Consider the following 19888-nt stretch of genomic DNA (forward strand, 5'->3'; position numbering starts at 1 on the left):
CCTTTTCACCGGAGTGCCACACACACCTGCTTGACATTCTTCTGGCTTCAACTTGTGCAATTTATATGGCACTCGCCGGGTTGCCAGCGGCATTCGCTCGCTACGTGTTTGCCATTGATTCCTTTTTGGGGCCCCACCGAAAATTTTGCGGCCAGGGACACACAAACTACGGTCTCAGCTGTCGTTTGTCGTCTGCCCGGTTGGCATTTGCCAGTTGTCATTTTCAATGGAAAGTGTTGCATGAATTTCGTTGCAGCCACCGAATTTCATATGTGCATACAAATCAATTCTGATGCTCTGCCCAAAAATGTCAACTAGAAAGTTGAGAGTTGGCAGCCTGCCTGCCTGCCCCCCCACACCAGCGGCTGGCAGGTCAATGTCCCAGTTACCCCTGTTGCCCACGCTCCCAACACAATTCACGCACACTAACCCCTCAGATGCTGCTGCAGTTACCATGGGAAGCCGGTTCCGTTTTGCTGGCAATAAACGAATTTTTTTTTAAATTTTTTAAATGAAGTTAATACTATCAAATGTTTTACATTGAATAAATAAAATCTTCTGAAATACAGCCACTCTGTGCTTTAAAAAGAAGACGATAAATGTGCATGATAGAAATAGACTTAATATTTGATATTAAATTAATATTTCACAGTCTACAAAATCTTAAACATCAAACAAAGCTTCTGCAAACTGTAAATCTTACCGAATCTATACGTAGCTGTTGTGACTCTTACACCATTCAGATTAGTTTATACAAAAATTCAAATATTTTCACATACAATATACAATTAGCTCTTTCGGTGACAACAATTTGTGTTCACGAATATAATATTTTCCAAAGCAAATGCACCAAGGGATATAAAAGCTTACCACCCCTCGAGAGCTGCCCTAATCTTTGAGTTATTAATTTGTTTTTTTTTTTTTTGCTGCAAAAAACATGCCAAATTCCCCATGGTGCCATGTCGGCCTCGGTCCCTTCGTACTCCTGTAGAGCAGCTGCTGTATTTGCATTTTGTGTTGCCTACTTTTGTGCGCCGGCTGCAGTTTTTTCAGCTTCACACGCGACGCACGCGCTGCACAATTTTCACCCGAGCAATTTCACAAACTAATTACATTAGCTGCAGCGACCAGATAAGTGCATACCAGATAAACAACCTCTTCCCCCTAGGAGTTGGTGTGTGTGTGGGAGTGCACACACCCACAATTAATGCCAGTCCCTCGTTGTGGATTGTTAAGCAACAGGAAGTCGCAGCCAAATAATGATGTGGGGCTTGGGCCATAGTCTAGTTGTTGCCATAGTCCTAGCATAAATTCAAGCGAACTAGTGCACACAAACATAACTTATATATATATATATATATATTTACTTATATATATATATAAATACATACATATTGAGTGTATCTCGATAGCACCTGCTCGGGCCCATTTGGCCCGCTTCAAAGAAGGCAAAATACCGCACTGAAAGCCGAGACGATGCGAGACAGTTGACAGTTGCCTAGTCATTGCCAAATGGTTGGCTCACAAGTTGCCCTAACGACGCACCATTAGTAATCCACTCTGCCGACTCCAGTTCCAGCTCCTCGTCTTTTCGTATCCCATTTGTTCCTTTCATATTTGGCAGCATGCACTAAATTTGCTCACAGTTGACTGAATTGTTAATATCGCAAGCAATATAGTCGCTTGACAAACGCCCTGTAACTAAATATACACAATTTGAGCTGCGTCTTTATTCGAGTAGGGTCTTAGAGATATGCCCCAAAATCAAACAAAGCTGGAAATCGATATTTATCGAGATTTAGGAAAAATTGTAGCAATCATCGACCGAGTTTTAAGATGCTTACTGGCAGGACTCAAGTATATCCAGTTCTTCATTATTATTCTCATCTCATTTAAGTGTAATATCTGTTGTCGTTTTGGCGGTTCGAACTCTCAAAATAGCCACCTTGAATGAGTGTAGGGTGTAAACAAATAAGCGGAAATGCTCGACTGCTCGGGCTCACTGGCGATGCAAAGGGTTTAAGTGCGCAAATATGCGCAAATAAGAACCGTAAAAACCTAATGAGTAATAATGTTCAGGCAGGTGGATTAGACATAAGCGCTTGCTAATGGCAACCTTTTGGCGCGTTCTTACCGCTGGTCAACTCCTCGATACGAATGTATTTCGTGCAATAACTAAGCACCGACTACATGCGTACCAAAAGGGACAGCACTGACTACACTTTGACCAAATGAATAGGCTTATCGTTGCTATTAATAATTGAATTCAATTTGATTTATTGAAGAGTGTACGCAAGGTTGGACACGGGTCCTTCTACGACACGAAAATATCTGGACTAGTTCTTATGAACGATAACTATCTTTGACTCGGTGAAATACAATTGAAATCTAACAGCATGGTCGAGCTACGTACTCTAGGTTGTTTTTGGAAATCCCGTTTTTTTCGAATATTTAACTTTGACCGGCTGAAATCCCATTGAAATCCAATAGCAAGGTTGACTAGACTACTCTAGCTCATTTTCAGGAATCCCTTTTATTTTAAAAATTTCAATTAAAAGCAAGGTTGACTACACTACTCTAGGTTATTTTTGGGAATCCATTTTTTGAAATGTTTGACTTCTTTTGACTCGCTGAAATCCAACTGTTTTTATTTTCGAGCGTAACTCGTAGATTTTAAAACGAAGGTCGATTAAACTACTCCAGCTCATTTTCGGGAATCCCTTTTTTTCGGTTGAATTACCGGCTAGTATAAGTTCGACTGATTTTGAGCGAATCTGAGAACAGATTGCAAAAAAACTGGATATGGGATTTTAAAAAATGTTCGTGCTAGTTTATAGTACCTGTTAGTTTGGTATAGTTTTTTGTGTACTGCGGTTGCAATCCCGGCATAGGCCGGCGAATATATCTTATAATCGGCTTTTGTTGCATGTTGGATGTTGGATGTTGTGCAGCCGCGATTGGCCGAGACGCGTCGTTCGGCTATTCACTGTGGCCCGGATGCGGACGTGGACTATTATCGGCTGCGCAGCTTTAGCATAACCTCGCATGGCGTTTGCAATCTGGGCGATTCTTTACGGTAAGGGCGTGGCAGGCATACACACATAATTGATTTTTTTGGTTAATTCAATTTCTCTGCTTGTTCCTTTTTTTTCTTCCCCACAACAGAAGTCGCAGGTCACGTTCGATCAATTCGGTAACATCAGCGGGCACCGGCAACTCCCACAGCGCCGCGGATCGTCACAACAGGTAAGAGGGAATTATGAGTGCGAGTGTGAATGTGAGCTTGAATGCGAGCGTGAATGCGAGGCATTCAGTTATTCAGAGAGTCGCTGCAATAAATTGTTTATAAAATGACAATAAAGCGGCGCAGAGCAAAGTTCATAGGGAGCAACAATGACAAGCACATTCACACACACACTTACTAATTTCATACATTTTGCCACACAAAACAAGAGCAGAGACGCTTTTCCTGCTTTTTGTGCGCGTGGACTTCGTGTTGCATTCACAAAGGAATTCTTCGCTTTTATTGTTGCTCACCGCCCACCTGAACATTTTATCATTTTCATTCCTCCTACCCCTACTTATTATTGTTATTACATGGCCCGCCGTCGTCATCTCGTCTCTGCCCGTTTGTTATTATTGTCAGCCAGTGCCAATAAAATCGTAAAATCAAATTCCTTAAATAGGCGGACATCTCCGACAGCAATAAATACTTTCGCATCAAATGGCTGACGGTATTTACAACATACCTGTCCATAAATACATGCATGGGGATAACTGGGCGTATACTTGACCGATTCGCACAGTGCATAAAAGCAGCGAACACATCCAGGAGCTAAATATATTCGTGATCCGAATTAGTTAATATATAATCATGTCAGTTCGGGCTTTGCGTCTCTTTATCTCAATTTCAAGATACATAAGAAGTAGAACGAGAATCGATAATTTTCATAGGATCGATAAATATCGATAATTTGGAATCAGTTTATATAGTCATGCCAGATCTTCCTTCCGTCTCTATACCCATATATTGAGATACTTATGCACGCAATCGAATTAAGAGCTTACCGATAACTCCCTCAAATTTCATAACATCGATCAAATATCCAACTCAAGGATTATAAAAACTAGTTATGCCTAACTTGGTATATAGGTTCTCGCAAAGTGAATACAGCTGAGAAATATTTAATTTTTCCGACTCTTTTTGATTTTGGAAGTTGAATAAACAGCTGTATGTCATATAAGGATCTGATAATAAATAAACTCCATCAAGAAAGCATTTCGTTGACAAAGTGTGAGACTGGCAGGAAAGGAGGAAATGAATGTTTCTTGTGACTAAATGTACGTGGGTATCTTCTAGTCTAGGACACACGCTAGCTTGTCGGCAAGATTGATGGCAGTTGACTACATTTGCCTTGCCTTGCCTTAAACCTTATTGGATTTGTAGATTATTGATTATAGGCTTTTAATTATTTTTTCTTGTCTTATTTTCATGTGTAGCAATGCCTCGGGCGACATTGTGGAGGGCGACCATTCGCACGCTTCACAGCAACAGGCCTACAATCAACAGCAGCAACAGCAGCAGCAGCAACAGCAGCCGCAACAGCAGCAGCAACAGCAGCAGCAACAGCCGTCGACATCGCAGTCGGCGTCGACGTCGACGTCGCAGCCGCCAAAAGCGACTAGCCAGGCGGCTGAGGTAGAGATTCCGGCATATAAAATCGCCATGCTAGGCGGATCCGGCGTAGGCAAGACAACGCTAACATATCAGTTCACAACCTCGGACTACATATGCGCCTACGATTTGAGTCTGGGTAAGTGGCACGTGTCAAAAGGCAGCATTTAGTCTAATCCCAGAGCTTTGCGTGTTCCCAGAATGAACTTGGACCTGGATCTGGCTTTGGCTTTGAATTCCGTTACGGGTTCGGGTTCGGGTTGGTTCTGTGGCTTTTAATCAGGCGCATTTGCATTTTAATTGCGCCGCAAACTCATAAAATATGAAAAGCGTCTCGCTGCTAATTTCATTAACTTGGCCAACTTTGCAACGCCCACAATGGGCGTTCAACAAAAAAACAGAGGGGGTGGGGATTAGGTCAGGTAATGCTCGTGCCAGCGATAGCTACTTAAGCTGGGCGACTGTTAATACCATCCGGACCGGAAACCGCTTAAAAACAGTTTCAGCCATTTGCGACCCATTATTAAAAAGGATTACATTCATTTATAAATAGATGCGGAATAAAAGCATGCTTCATTGCTGACCAACTAACCGGGCAACAAATTGCGCAGTTCCCAAGCAAGGACTCTCGGCCTTTAAAGTCCAGTCCGGCCTTAAACATGATACGGGCTGAGGCTTTTAGATATATATTCCTGCCCTGTATTCCCCTGGACTTCATAGACTCCGGAAATAGAAGCCTTGTGCTAAACAATTTAAACAAGAAACAAGAAAAGCGTTAGTTATGATTGTCCGCTTCCCATTTCGGCTTGAAACATTCAGATATAAATTTCTGTCCTGTCTTCACGGGCATCTTGGTATCCCTAGACTTTGCTACACCTCTAAGAAGTACATATAGGAAGCTTTGTAGATGACTATCCAAACAAGATATGAGGAGGCGCTTTAATTATGATTGTCAGCTTTACATTTTTGGCTTCCTTACGGTTTGAAGCCTTTAGATATAAATTCTTGTTCTGTTCTTACGGAATTTCGATTCTTAGGCTTCCTAGACTTCTAAGGGGAAGCTTTTTCAGTTGACAATCCCAACGAGATACATGAGCTTTACTAAATATAATAGAGCTCATATTATAAGTGTCGGCTTCTCATTTATGTTTTTTTTTTCTTTTTATTTTTTTTATAACTTTTACTAACTGCGTAATAACTAATTAGGCACACTGGACTCGAACTGGCATCCTGCCTCTTTGTCCACAACTTTGTCCAGCTTTTCTTTTTCTGTCAAAGGCCCTGTGCTCTTTTGAGGCTACAAAAGAAATCGCAACCCTCAGTCGGGACAAGCGCTTTTATACATTTGGATTAGCTGTTTTTTTTTTGTTTTTGTTTTTTTTTTTTATTAAGCTGATTAGTTGGCTTTGCTCAGTGTTTGACTGCAATTAGTTAGTCGCCGGCACTTGGCTAATGCATGCACCACGCACACGTGTCCCGGCGTGGGCCTGACCTGACCTAAAAGCCCGCCCAACATGTCGGAAGTGCATGCAAGGGATACGCACACTGCGTGTCCGTCCTGGGACCGAATGATATATGACTGAAGGAATAAAGGAACTGGAGTCTGGACGTGGACGTGGCTGGGAGCTGCAAATGGCACTGGGGCATGCGAAATTTTTGCACGTCGCAAATGTTGCCAGCCGCATTGTTGGCCCAGAGCCAAAGCCTCAACAGCATGCGGCATGCAGCCGGGCCAAGAATGAAACCACCAACCTTCCCCCCTCCACCCTCCACCCTCCACCCTCCACCCCTTCCAACTTTTAATTAACACTTGAGTCAAAGAGGCAGCAGCAGTAGCTGCTGCAGCTGCAGCAACAAAGCAACTTCATGCCACACGCAACGTTTATTGTCCTGCTTGCATTTTGTCTGAGCTTGTGTTTGTCTGTGCCAACGGGCACCAGGGACTATTGTTGGTGTACGTTTAACGTACACAAACTGAACAAGCTGCAAATGCGACAGTTGCTGGGATGCTGCTCGGGTTTGGTTTTCGTAATACCCTGTACTCACGGAAAATGGGTATGATGAAAGAGTACGAAATAGGCAGAAGCAGGCATCTCCTGTCTCCATTCTAAGTCAAAGGCAAAAGCAAAGGCCTGTCGTATATCATGCCAAAGAATTTTTTAGATTTTTTCTGGTTACGCGAATTATTCCTTTGGTTGATATCAATTCGTAGGCTGGATTTTTGAATAAAATAATTTTGTTTTGGGAATATTGGAAAAGTCGAATTGAATTCGTCGATGTGGAGGCAGAGCCAGGCATCTCTTGTCTCCATATCATTCGCGAGAATTTTACAGATTTTTTCCTGGTTACTCAAATTATTCCTTTGAAATCGAGTGATGTCGATTTGTAGGCTAGATTTTTATATAAAGGAATTTTGTTTTGGAAATATTCGAAAAGTCGTATTGAATTCGTCCTGTCTCCATTCTCAGTCAAAAAGGTTCTTGTATATCATGTACAAGAATTTTGCAGATTTTTTCCTGATTACTCGAATTATTCCTTTGAAATCGAGTGATGTCGATTCGTAGGCTAGGTTTTTGAAAAAAGCTTCTCCTGTTTCCATATCCTTCGCAAGAATTTTTTAGATTTTTTCCTGGTTACTCAAATTATTCCTTTGAAATAGATTTGTAGGCTAGATTTTTGAGCAGGAATATTTTTTGGGAATATTCGGATAGTCGAATCGAATTCGTCAGTGGACATAGGCAAAACGCATTCTTTGCCAAAATGGCAAAAGGATCTCGCATATCCCTCGCAGGAATTTTTCAGATTTTGGATTTTCTATAGGAGCGAGGCCTGAGTTAGCAAGAAGCCACTCACAGGCTCACTCACAGACCAGAAATATTTCCCAGTATAATTCGGATTAGTTGAATTGAAGCTTTGTGAGTACAGGGTATACACAAATTCAGTCGGACTTGCACCTTTTTTTTCCAAGAAATGGCAAATGTATTTGTCGCTGTAGAAAAGTTTCCCAAATGTATTCATTTAGCTTCTGCCCCAAACTTGATTGGGGTCCATTTGCAATTGATGTGTGCGTAAGGCTTGAAAATTATTTCAACTTTCTGTAATTTATTAGCTTGCACTAGCTTTCAATTAAAGGCATTTGGAGAACTAACCATTAATTAAGACGCCACAAACTGAATGCACCTCTCGATGCTCAACCTCCACCCGAAGTCCAAGTGTCCAAGTCCTTTTTGGTTGTCACACCAAATCCCGTTCGCTTCAGTTCCGATGAAGAGCTGCAGCTTATGCAGCACCTGCATTAGCGTATTTTTGTCCATTTTTCTTTTTTGCCCTGCTCTCTGCATGTAAACGGGAGTGGTTACGGTTCGTTTGTTGTGGTACTTTAGGAACGCAAAATATACCCTCAATAAGCACAGCTCAAAAGGCGGCCACAGCTTGGGAAACCCTCAGCTTATTACAGACGCTGCAGCGTGACTTGACAACTTTCTAGTCACATTTTGAGAAGCTATCTAATGTTATTCAATTTTTTAGGCCCTAAGCTTGTGAACTTAGCGAAATATTGCCAAATTTTGTGCAGAATCCCAGTCACAGTTGAAAAGCCACTGCTTACAGTTTTGAAGCCACCCAAAGCTCTCTAATTTAAGTTAATTTCTTAGGCCCTAAGCTTATGGACATAGCGATAATTTGCCAACCTGGTGGAAAGCCTTCGACAGTTGGAAAGCCACTGCTTACTGCTTTAGAAGCTATCTAATTTAAGGTTATTTTTAAAGCCTAGACATAGCGAAATTTTGCCAACTTTGTGCAGATTCTCAATCATAGTTGGAAGGCTACGGCCCACAGTTTTGCAGTCATCCTAATTTAAGGCAATTTTCTAAGCCCTACGCTTAAGAACTTGGCGAAATTTTCCCAATTTTTTTTGCAGATTTCTCGTCCCAGTTGGAGAGCTTACTGTTTACAGTTTTAGAAGCTAATTGTAGGCAATTTTTAAGGCATTATTGAATTCCGAACAGAGCATTGTGTAATCGGTTAAAATCGAGTCAACTTGTTTACATTTTACACGTATTCTTTCTGCAATATGTCAGTTTTTGTGTTAAGCGGTGGTCACGCAAGCGAGAGAGAGGGCGTTGGTTCTAACCCTGCATGCGACACGCCATTGCATGTTCGAGTCTGACCACTAATGCACATAGACTAACTGTCGTTTCAGCTTGGCGTAAGTGGGCGTGGGGAGGGGGGCGGGGGCGGTGGGGTGAGTGGGCGTCTGAGTGGGCGTGTCCATCCACCTGTTTTGTCCGCGTGTTTGTACGCGTGCTTTGTGTGCGTGTGTGCGCACGTGCGCGCAAGCTGCATTGACGTCTTAAGAGTTTGCGCAAAAAAAAAAAAAAAATCGAAAATAAATATAGGAAAAATGTGAATGTGAATTTTTCGCCCCCACAATACACAATAATATCTCCCGCTGCGAATATAAATGACATCAATGTGGCAAGCATCTGCGTTGAGGCATCATTGTACGCATCCATTTACGTAGATAAATATGTGAACCTTGACATTTCAGTTGAAATTGAGAATTGGCAACGAGTTTTGCAATTAGCATTGTGTTTCATATTTATTAGTTTCGGTAACGAGAAAATCTGATTTCTTTAAATAGCGACACCCCATACCTGTTCACAGTTTTTTCTCCCCTTATGCTGTAATCCATTCACATCTCACATTAATTTCCACACATATGCTTCCATGCTTAAATTATCAGCTTGGATTTATTATTTTATTTGCCCTGGATTGCTTGGTAATTGCACTCGAATGACTCGTCCGTTTGCGAGTCCAGCTCCTGTCAACTGCATGACTAATCGCAAAACACGCAAATAAACAAGCTACAAAACATAATATCTCTCAACAAAAAAACTCTTTCACAAGGGGTAAAAATTAATCGATTTCTGAACAGTTGGCTTATAAGGTCCAGAGATATAGTTCTCTGATCCGGCTGATTTCAACGAATGTTCGGGTTGAAATCGGCTTAATGCGGCTTCAATATCTAATGCCTAGATCAGATCAGAAGCTGTTACCTGGCATATGAATAATGTTGAAAATTCGATTCCAATTGCTATTTCAATTGATTGTTTCTTTAACTGAGTTGAACTTGCAACCTCTCGCCAGCTAGATCTGATCAGAATGGAGTATACGCAACGCTCAGATAACTAAGCAATACTACTTCTCTTTCTAATCTAGCTCTACTAGCTTAAAAGGAAATTGCTGCTTCGATTAGAACAGGGTATAACAAAGAAAACCGGCGACCTCTCGCTAGCTAATCCGATGCGAAGATACCCAAGCCACGAAACCTTTTCCGATCGGTCACTTAATTCAGACATCTTAGCAGTACTAAGTTAAAGGATCACATCTTTGCAGTATAAGCTCAAACCCCCATTGCTGCTACGTTAAGAACAGGGTATAACAAATAGACAAACTGCAGCATGCTTTTAGGAGCCGCCAACAAAATGCCGTTTTAGTGTTTGCCATTCAATTTCTGTGCAAATTGCTTGCGACATGCAAATCGGGCGGAGGGGAGGGTAGCTGAAAAAAACTCCAATCCATTCCTGCATTGCTTGGCTCATAGGACCTGCAGTGTCTGTTGCAGCGGGTGGTCTAAAAGTTGAAAGAGGAGGTGAGACGGCGGGGAGAGAGAGGATCTGGGTGACTCGCACATATTTTGATTGCAGCACTTTACGACGCCTTTTTTTGTTGTATGCGGCATTTAACTCCCCTGGCAAAATGAAATCACATTGATTACGCGCTTTTTATGCGGTCACGCCCTATCCACCCCTGCCGCCTCTCAGTCCCTCTCAATTTACCGCCTCAATCGGAAAGAAAAAAAAAACAAAAAGAAAGAAAAACCGCCGCATTGCAGCTTTGATCGATTCCATTTACTATTTACCATTTACCATATTTGGCCATGCAAGTGCCCCGCGGCTCTCGACGGGGGTTCAAACAGACAATGGAAGTGTCCTTTCACGAAAAGCCTACAGTTGTTCTCCGGAATTCCAATAACATGGACTGCAAAACAATGGGTGCCTATGGATGAGCATATTAATTGCTGGCATTAAGCTTTAATGCGCCTTTGGGGCGGCCAATTCTATAATTAACTTAATTTGTGCTAAGTTGCCGGGCAAAGGCTTTTTCCAACCAATTGGCATCTAATTAATTGCAAGACTTTGCATGACGATTCACAATTGGCCATTAAACAGTTTGTATATTGTAAGAGAGCTTCAAGTACTATTACAACACTGAGACAAGGCGCAGTGTTGCAGAGTGCAGTAATGAGCTACACTTGAGTGCAGTTTTTTTTTATTGTTAAACCGAACTGATTGCACAATTTGAGTACGCACTTATAGAAAAAATAATATATATTTTATGCACAAAAAGAGGAGAATATGGGGCAAAGGCTTTTGCCAATCAATTGGCATCTAAATAAATGCAAGAAGACTTTGCATTCAACCTGTACGATTCGAATGGCGCACAGCTTAACGATTCATAATTGGCCATTAAAGAATTTATACATTCTGAATATCCATATGCATTTATTTGCGTACTTGTCGAGGATTTTCATAAGCGAGCTGCGAACTTCAAGTACTGCTACAACGCTGAGACAACGCGCAGTGTTGCATAGTGCAGTAATGAGCTACACTCGAGTACATTTTCCGCCAAATTAGCTGATTCGAGTGGCGGCTTCTGTTAAACCGAACTGATTGCACAATCTGGAGTACGCACTTCTAAAATAAATAGCATATAATATATATGCACAGAAATATTATGAGAATAAATTGAGTATGCGCACTTTAATCCGATTAAGTTGTGCTTGAGCTGGAACGAATCACGGCAACTACTCGAGTTGAAAACTTGAAGTTGAAGTGCGCTAATTTGCTGCTCTCTGTTTGCTTTTCCCTCCTCCCCTCCAGATGATGACTACGGCCGGAAAACGGTCTCCGTGCTGGTCGACAACATTGAGACGGACCTGGAAATGATTGATCATCCGGCCTGCGAGATGTCGGTGAGTATTACGGCCCAGCTCTGCTGAGGCTGAGTGGGTCAGACATCTGGGCTAAGAGCTCTCTCTCTCTCTCTAGACACACACACGCACACACACACACGCACACACACACATGTATGGGAGTTGTTAGCAGACACTTTTGTCAAATGTCATTAACACTTTTTTTTAGCAGCTGCTAAAAGGCCAAAGCATATTACATTGTTGTAAACGTCTTTTCTTCACACTGTTCACATTCTGAGCGTGTGTGTGTGTGTGCGTTGTCGCAAAGTGTGGCGCAAAATTGCATTGAAAATTTCTGTTGCCTACTTTTGCGCACAGCCCCACAGACCTCGACCCGACTCGTGTAGTGTAGCAAAACGTTAAGGACTGCCGCTTAAGTGTTGAATAGCGTATTTCCAAGCTAAATGGTGTCAACATCTATTTATGAATGGTTCTAGCTAGACAGTATATAATTGTAGTACTTAATTCTCAAAAGGAAATAACTTCCCTTTCGACCGAAAGTTTATATCAAATGTAGTTGTCCGATCCGACCCGACTCGTCAGTGTAGCAAAACGTTGAGGACTGGCGCTTATGTGTTGAATAGCGCAACACGCATATAAATACGTGGATTTTCAACCCACGATTACTGTGGCCTCTAGATATTAACGTATTCCCACCCGGTTAACTAAGGCGTTTTATTAGGAATTATTAGAGCAGAGAGATTATCAGGATCGTCATCGTTCTTGTTATCGTTATTGTAATCGTTTCACTTTCTATATATTATATAGATAAAAAAAGGTTGGATGTATGCTTAACTTTTATTTTATTTTAATCGTTATCGTAATCGTTCTCCAATTGAAGACTGAGGCTTTCTGCGCCACATACAACATTGATTTGTTTGTGGTGGTCTATTCGGTTGTGGATCGGGGCACCTTCAAGGCAGCCGAAAAGGTGCTGACCTACCTGAAGGAGAACGACATGCTTTTGACTCGCGGCGCCATTCTGGTTGGCAACAAGACGGACCTGGAGCGTCATCGCGAGGTATCGCGCCAAGGTGAGTGGCAATCGTTAACCTAAAACCGAGACAGGCTCGACATGTGTGCTATTCCAGTCGGGCGCAAGCTGGCCAAGGAAATTGCCTGCAAATTTATTGAGACCTCCTCGGGACTGGACCATAACGTGGACGAGCTGCTGGTGGGCATTGTGGCCCAGGTGAAGCTCAATCCGCAGCGCATCCGGCTGCTCAGTGACTCGGAACGGCAGCGCCTCAATATGCAGAGCACAATACAGAATCATCGGCACATGCATTTGCCGGCCCGCCGCATGGTGCGCCAGATGAGCATGTGCCGCAGTGGAGATGACGACGGCAGCGATGAGGATCTGGGCATGGAGCCGAGCACCTCCGCCGCGGCACGCAGCCAGCAAGTGCGCCGGGCAAACCGACGCGCCCTCAATCTGGAGAACATCCTACGGATGGGCGAGAGCGAGATGGAGGATGAGGACAGCAGCGACTCGCATCGACCGCGTGCCTCTGGCAGCACACTCAGCAAATTCGAGCAGCTTGCCGCAGGCATCCGCAAGCGTCGAGCCCGGTCCAACTTCAACGAGAATGGGCCATCCACTTCGGCGGCGGCCGCTGCAGCTAGGCGCCACTCGAGCGCAGCTCTCGATGGAGTCCTCGACTACGAGGACGACGACGACGACGTCGACGACGATGATGCTGATGACGATGATGACGATGATGACTCTAACGGGGTCACCGATTGCAACCGGAAGGTGGTCACTAAGCTGACGACTCGGACGCGGATCTTTCTGGCCACCGTGTTGCGCTTCAAGAGGAACTTGAAGAGGCGCAACTCCTCCAGCTGCAGCAATTTGTTTGTCATCTAAAAGGAGTGAGTGTCCAACTGAGGTATAGACTGATTGTATATTGGGGAAACCAAACCATAGAGCAGGGCAGCTGGAGCAGATCGGAGGAAACATCGATGAGGCCGTGTCAAATAAAAATCAGAATGTGGCTTAGCCACGCAAATAAGTAAATATGACTTGCAAAATACTAAATACTAGATTAAGCTAAGCTAGAATATTCGCATGGTAGCTAGAATAGTTTTTTTTTTTTTTTTTTTTGAATAGGATAAGTCTATACATATATATATGTATATATCTATAAGTCTATACTATATACTCGCTGGTTCGTTTTGACAGTGACAACTGATCAAATTGAGCTTTTTGCATAGAACCATCAAGGATTCTATGTCCTTTTCGGCGTGCCGAAATTCGAATCCTACATATTGATTACAAAATCTGAAAACTACAGGGAATATTTTGGCCTGCTGTCCGTTTGTTCAAACAAATCAAAAACGTCTCCATTTTCATATAGTTTCTCTAGTTTGCAATTAATCGATAAGTTTATCGATATTTAATGCCACATCCTCTGCCTATGTCACAAACCAAATCAATTCAAATCCAAAATGCGTTTCGTTGCATTACAATTTCAGCTGCTGTTGTTTTCGTATCGTTTCTCTAGTTTGCAATTAATCGATTAGGTTATCGATAGTCAATAAAAGTCAAATCAAATCTAAAATTACAAATTACAAATATCCAAAAACGTTGGATAACAAGTGTTGCTGTTGTTTTCGTATCGTTTCTCTGGTTTAAAATTAATCGATTAGTTTATCGACAGTTTATGCCCCATGAATTGGCTTTGACAAAATTGAAATCAAATCAAATCTTAAATTCGTTTCGAACAAACACAAATATCCGAAAACGTTGGATAATAAATGTTGCTGTTGTTTTCGTATCGTTTCTCTGGTTTATAATTAATCGATTAGTTTATCGATAATTTAGGCCCCTTCAATTGGCTTTGACAAAATTGAAATCAAATCAAATCTTAAATTCGTTTTGAACAAACACAAATATCCGAAAACGTTGGATAATAATTGTTGCTGTTGTTTTCGTATCGTTTCTCTGGTTTAAAATTAATCGATTAGTTTATCGACAGTTTATGCCCCATGAATTGGCTTTGACAAAATTGAAATCAAATCAAATCTTAAATTCGTTTCGAACAAACACAAATATCCGAAAACGTTGGATAATAATTGTTGCTGTTGTTTTCGTATCGTTTCTCTGGTTTATAATTAATCGATTAGTTTATCGATAATTTATGCCCCATCAATTGGCTTTGACAAAATTGAAATCAAATCAAATCTTAAATCCGTTTAGAACAAACACAAATATCCGAAAACGTTGGATAATAATTGTTGCTGTTGTTTTCGTATCGTTTCTCTGATTTAAAATTAATCGATAAGTTTATCGAAAGTTTATGCCCCATCAATTGGCTCTGACAAAATTGAAATCAAATCAAATCTTAAACCCGTTTTGAACAAACACAAATATCCGAAAACGTTGGATAATAATTGTTGCTGTTGTTTTCGTATCGTTTCTCTGGTTTAAAATTAATCGATTAGTTTATCGACAGTTTATGCCCCATGAATTGGCTTTGACAAAATTGAAATCAAATCAAATCTTAAATCCGTTTTGAACAAACACAAATATCCGAAAACGTTGGATAATAAATGTTGCTGTTGTTTTCGTATCGTTTCTCTGGTTTATAATTAATCGATTAGTTTATCGATAATTTATGCCCCATCAATTGGCTTTAGCAAAAATTAAATCAAATCAAATCTTAAATCCGTTTTGAACAAACACAAATATCCGAAAACGTTGGATAATAATTGTTGCTGTTGTTTTCGTATCGTTTCTCTGGTTTATAATTAATCGATTAGCTTATCGATAATTTATGCCCCATCAATTGGCTTTGACAAAATTGAAATCAAATCAAATCTTAAATCCGTTTAGAACAAACACAAATATCCGAAAACGTTGGATAATAATTGTTGCTGTTGTTTTCGTATCGTTTCTCTGATTTAAAATTAATCGATAAGTTTATCGAAAGTTTATGCCCCATCAATTGGCTCTGACAAAATTGAAATCAAATCAAATCTTAAACCCGTTTTGAACAAACACAAATATCCGAAAACGTTGGATAATAATTGTTGCTGTTGTTTTCGTATCGTTTCTCTGATTTAAAATTAATCGATAAGTTTATCGAAAGTTTATGCCCCATCAATTGGCTCTGACAAAATTGAAATCAAATCAAATCTTAAACCCGTTTTGAACAAACACAAATATCCGAAAACGTTGGATAACAATGTTGCTGTTGTTTTCGTATCGTTTCTCTAGTTTACAATTAATCGATTAGTTTATCGATAGTTTTGGACCATCTTTTGGTAGTGTCATAAGTCTAACCCATTTAAAGTTAAAATGCGTTTCGACCAAATACAATTATCGAAAATGCTGTTTTTTCGTATCGTTTCTCTTGTTTGAAATTAATCGATACGCTTATCGATAGTTTATACCCCGCCCATGTTCAAATATTCATTAAAGTCCCTTTCGGGGCGAGACGGCGCTGCCGCTGCTAGCTACAGAAAAAACTGACAATAATTTTTCAAACTTTTTGAGACATTTTCAAATGAAATTAAACAAAAAAAATTCCAAAAATTTATCGATTTACGATAAAGACACTAAAAACATGCTGGCTGTCTGGCAATGCCGTCAACAACAACAGCAACAACAACAACAACAGCAACAACAACAACAGCAACAACAACAACAACAACAGCAACAGCAACAACAACAACAGCAACAACAACAACAGCAACAACAACAACAGCAACAACAACAACAGCAACAACAACAACAGCAACAACAACAACAGCAACAACAACAACACCAACAACAACAACAGCAACAACAACAACAACAACAACAACAGCAACTACAATAACAACAGCAGCAACAAAAAGATTATTATTTGAATTTTTGTTTCGCTTAGTATTACATATGATTTCTCTATTATTTAGATTTTTTATTTACATTCATTTACTTTTTATTTAATATCTGGATCAAAAATAACACATTTGGTGGGCAAACATGGTATACGAATATAAAAGCCCAACGTATACCTTAGCTCGCATTTAACATCATTCACTTATTGGGCATCCTTTGTTTAAACAAATTACATCAAAAAGAAAACGAATGAGCATATTCGGCACACCGACTATTTAATACCCTTGTAGTACGGCAAAGAATGATGCAGCTTTAGTAAACAGAAAACTTTCTCAGATAAAAAGACATATATTGCTCGATTTTCGAAAGAATATTTTCATATCCTTTTTAATATCTCTCATTGAGATAGAAATAAATTGGTAGACTGAAAATATTATTGGATCGATTCTTCCTATACAACTACATATGTTAAAGTCGTCCGATTTTAATAGGTTTCCCTCTCCATCAAATGATTATACATATATATTCTCATAGTCTCTACAAAGGTATAAGAAAATTGGATTTGGATTGGTTTCGAGTGACGAACTTCATTTGTGTGTGTGTTTTTTGGGTCAAGACCGAGTCGAGCTGCTCGACTACGGCATACCCTGCACGGAGTTCGGTAAAAGGCGCGTCAGACCAGACTGACCTAGCGAGAGCAGCTTTTTGTCTTTTTTCGTTTTTGGAAGGTGAGCCCGGCACTCATCCACACACTTTGCAGCAACTAAGTAAATTAAAGAAATAATTAATTGCATAATGAGCAAAAATAATTATTAATGAAAAAAAAATAATGTTTACCCAAAAATTACTTTAAGCATAGATGTCGTTTACAATTCTTTGTGCTGTACTTAAGAAATATGAAACTGGATAACAGGGTCTGGCAAGAGCAGGCACAGCAAATCAGTCGAGCCCAAATTAAGATCAAGGAACTGTCACATGGGGGGAATTCGAACGGACAGCCAGGGCTGCGAATTTGTCCCTGGCTTCGCTCAACATTCGAGCCAGACTCGTTCCATTAAAAAGGTTTCCCACCGGATCTGGTTCGACCCGTGCTGACCCGATCAATTCCCGTTCGTAGTAGAAATATATGTTGTTTTAGCTTTCAATTTAGCTTGCCAAACGAAACTAATTTTGGAAAAGAAAACTTTAAATATAGCATGGCTACCGTTTCAGGCTTAGTTGGGCTGGTTTTTTTTCAAAAACTGGTTCAGTTCGAGAACACAAAACCGATTCGCAGCCCCGGCTCAAACTCAGCCCTCAGCAGTTCCAAAACTTATTCGCAGCCTGCTCTTCCCACTTGTTAGTATTAAATATAACAGCTTAACCTATTTGATGTCTAAGAAAAAACATTGCCCACTTGCTATATCTAGAGTTTTACACAATGCTTTGGATTCAGATTGCATGTTTTTTTTTCCGATATTTTAACTCTCAATGAACATTAAGAATATGCGGCAGCATCACACCAACAGACAGACATACATGCATGCATATGTTTACATCGCCGTCATTGCATCGCAATCCATCAATCAATCAATCAGACGCATACCATTCAAAACCATCTGGGGTAACCCAACACTGGACGCAAACTGAAAGCGGGGCAAGAAGAGGTAGGCTGGCTTAGCAGGGGGGTTGGATTTGAAAGTTCGCCCAGATACATATATATGTGAAGAATTTAATCGAATATTACATGTGTGCATGGCCAGAGATAGCTATACATCACGGAAGATAATTCATATATGTATGTATCCCCAAGCCGCCACAGAGAACTGCAAAAGATTGACAGGGGATTAAATATAAGTACATACATATACATATATATATCCCAACGTGCAATGGTTGCGATCGTATGTTTTTTGAGGTAGTAGCGAAAATTGATATTTTAATTAGGCCTAATCTGAGGAAAGAATATTGCTCTCGTATGTGCATGATTTTATATTCTATATAACTGCGATATAGATACATATATAATAAGAACTGCGAGAGCAGGAAGTGTTTTTTGTCGCAAAATATTTGCCAGAGAATTGTCAAGTGTGTTTGAAAGCTGCGCCATAAAAAAAAAAAAAAAAAAAAAAAAAAAAACTAAACGGAATTGGAGAAAAAAAAACGAGAGCGAGAGAGAGACAGTGTGAGAGCGAGTAAGCGAGAGAGGGAGACAGGAAGAGAGGAAATTTTAGCTATTGAGCAAATGAGCGAAACTCCGTCGCAAAGCGCACACAAAACATGAATAAGCAGAGTAGGAGAGGAGAGAAGCAATTGCAACAATTGAGAAACATGGCCAATAGGTGAACCGGTCAAGTGAACCGGTCAAGTGAACCGGTTGAATGCACAACGAAGCAAGCGAAACGCTTAGCACGCGCGAGAAGACGACAACCGCAAGATGGAGAGTAGACTAATACAGCTGCAACAGCTACACACGCCCACACAAAGACACATGCGTAAGAAGAAGCCCAAGAAGAGAGGAGACAACCGAAATATGGAGAGTAGACTAATACAGCTGCAACAGCTGGACAAACACACAGACACGCACACACACAAACAACCCAAGAAAAGAATTGCGGTGACAACCGAAAGATGGAGAATAGACTAATACAGTTGCAACAGCTGGCACACACAGACACGCACACACACACATGTTTGAGAGAGAGAGAGAGAGAGAGAGAGAGAGAGAGAGAGAGAGAGAGAGGAGACAACCGAAAGATGGAGAGCTGCAACAGTTGGACACACACACGCACACATACATATCTAGAAGCCACACACACATACAGAGCATATCAGGAAGCCACACGACTCAGCGAATGCAATGGGATTGCTTTTTGTAAGGGTATTTAGAGGGCACAAATTTATAATTAAGCCTGGGATAGGGGCCATGTTGGCTGTTTTGTATAGCGCACGGAATTTGGGTTAGAAACTAACGACTACAGAACATTACTGCACACCTGGACACCTGTACACCTGCACACATGCACCTGCATTTGCACGCACATACTCAAAACCCGCACGCACCTGCAAACTTTTTACTAAACTTTTTACAAAATCGAGACTGATTAAAAGCCCACACTAACTAATTAGAACTTGGATTTGGTATACCTTTTTCGACGAGTTTCCATCTATAAACCAACTTTCCCCGACGCATTTCACCAATCCATTTCGCAGGGGATTACATATGCATACACAAATACACAATTATATATACACACATATACTTATATATATATGTGAACGGAGATACATATGATAACCAATAAATATACAAGAGAAATATATATATACAATTTAGAATTATACACATTATATACATTTAAGCATATAT

The 19888-nt window shown here is 40.8% G+C and overlaps 1 protein-coding gene across 6 annotated transcripts in view; it reads left to right on the top strand.

Annotated features, from left to right (window-relative positions):
* The window catches only part of LOC6634720 (bromodomain-containing protein DDB_G0280777), a 65855-nt gene extending 46599 nt beyond the window's left edge, over positions 1-19256 (top strand). For all 6 annotated transcript variants that reach the window (XM_070210211.1, XM_070210217.1, XM_070210215.1 and 3 more), the window contains 6 exons: positions 2952-3076; positions 3166-3246; positions 4501-4814; positions 11620-11711; positions 12553-12745; positions 12803-19256. In XM_070210211.1, the coding sequence (XP_070066312.1) occupies positions 2952-3076; positions 3166-3246; positions 4501-4814; positions 11620-11711; positions 12553-12745; positions 12803-13581 (1584 nt within the window). In that variant the 3' untranslated portion in view covers positions 13582-19256. The remainder of the gene's footprint in view (positions 1-2951; positions 3077-3165; positions 3247-4500; positions 4815-11619; positions 11712-12552; positions 12746-12802) is intronic.
* The last annotated feature ends 632 nt before the right edge of the window (positions 19257-19888 follow it).

This window comes from Drosophila virilis, chromosome X (genome assembly GCF_030788295.1).
Source record: "Drosophila virilis strain 15010-1051.87 chromosome X, Dvir_AGI_RSII-ME, whole genome shotgun sequence".
NCBI lineage: Eukaryota > Metazoa > Arthropoda > Insecta > Diptera > Drosophilidae > Drosophila > Drosophila virilis.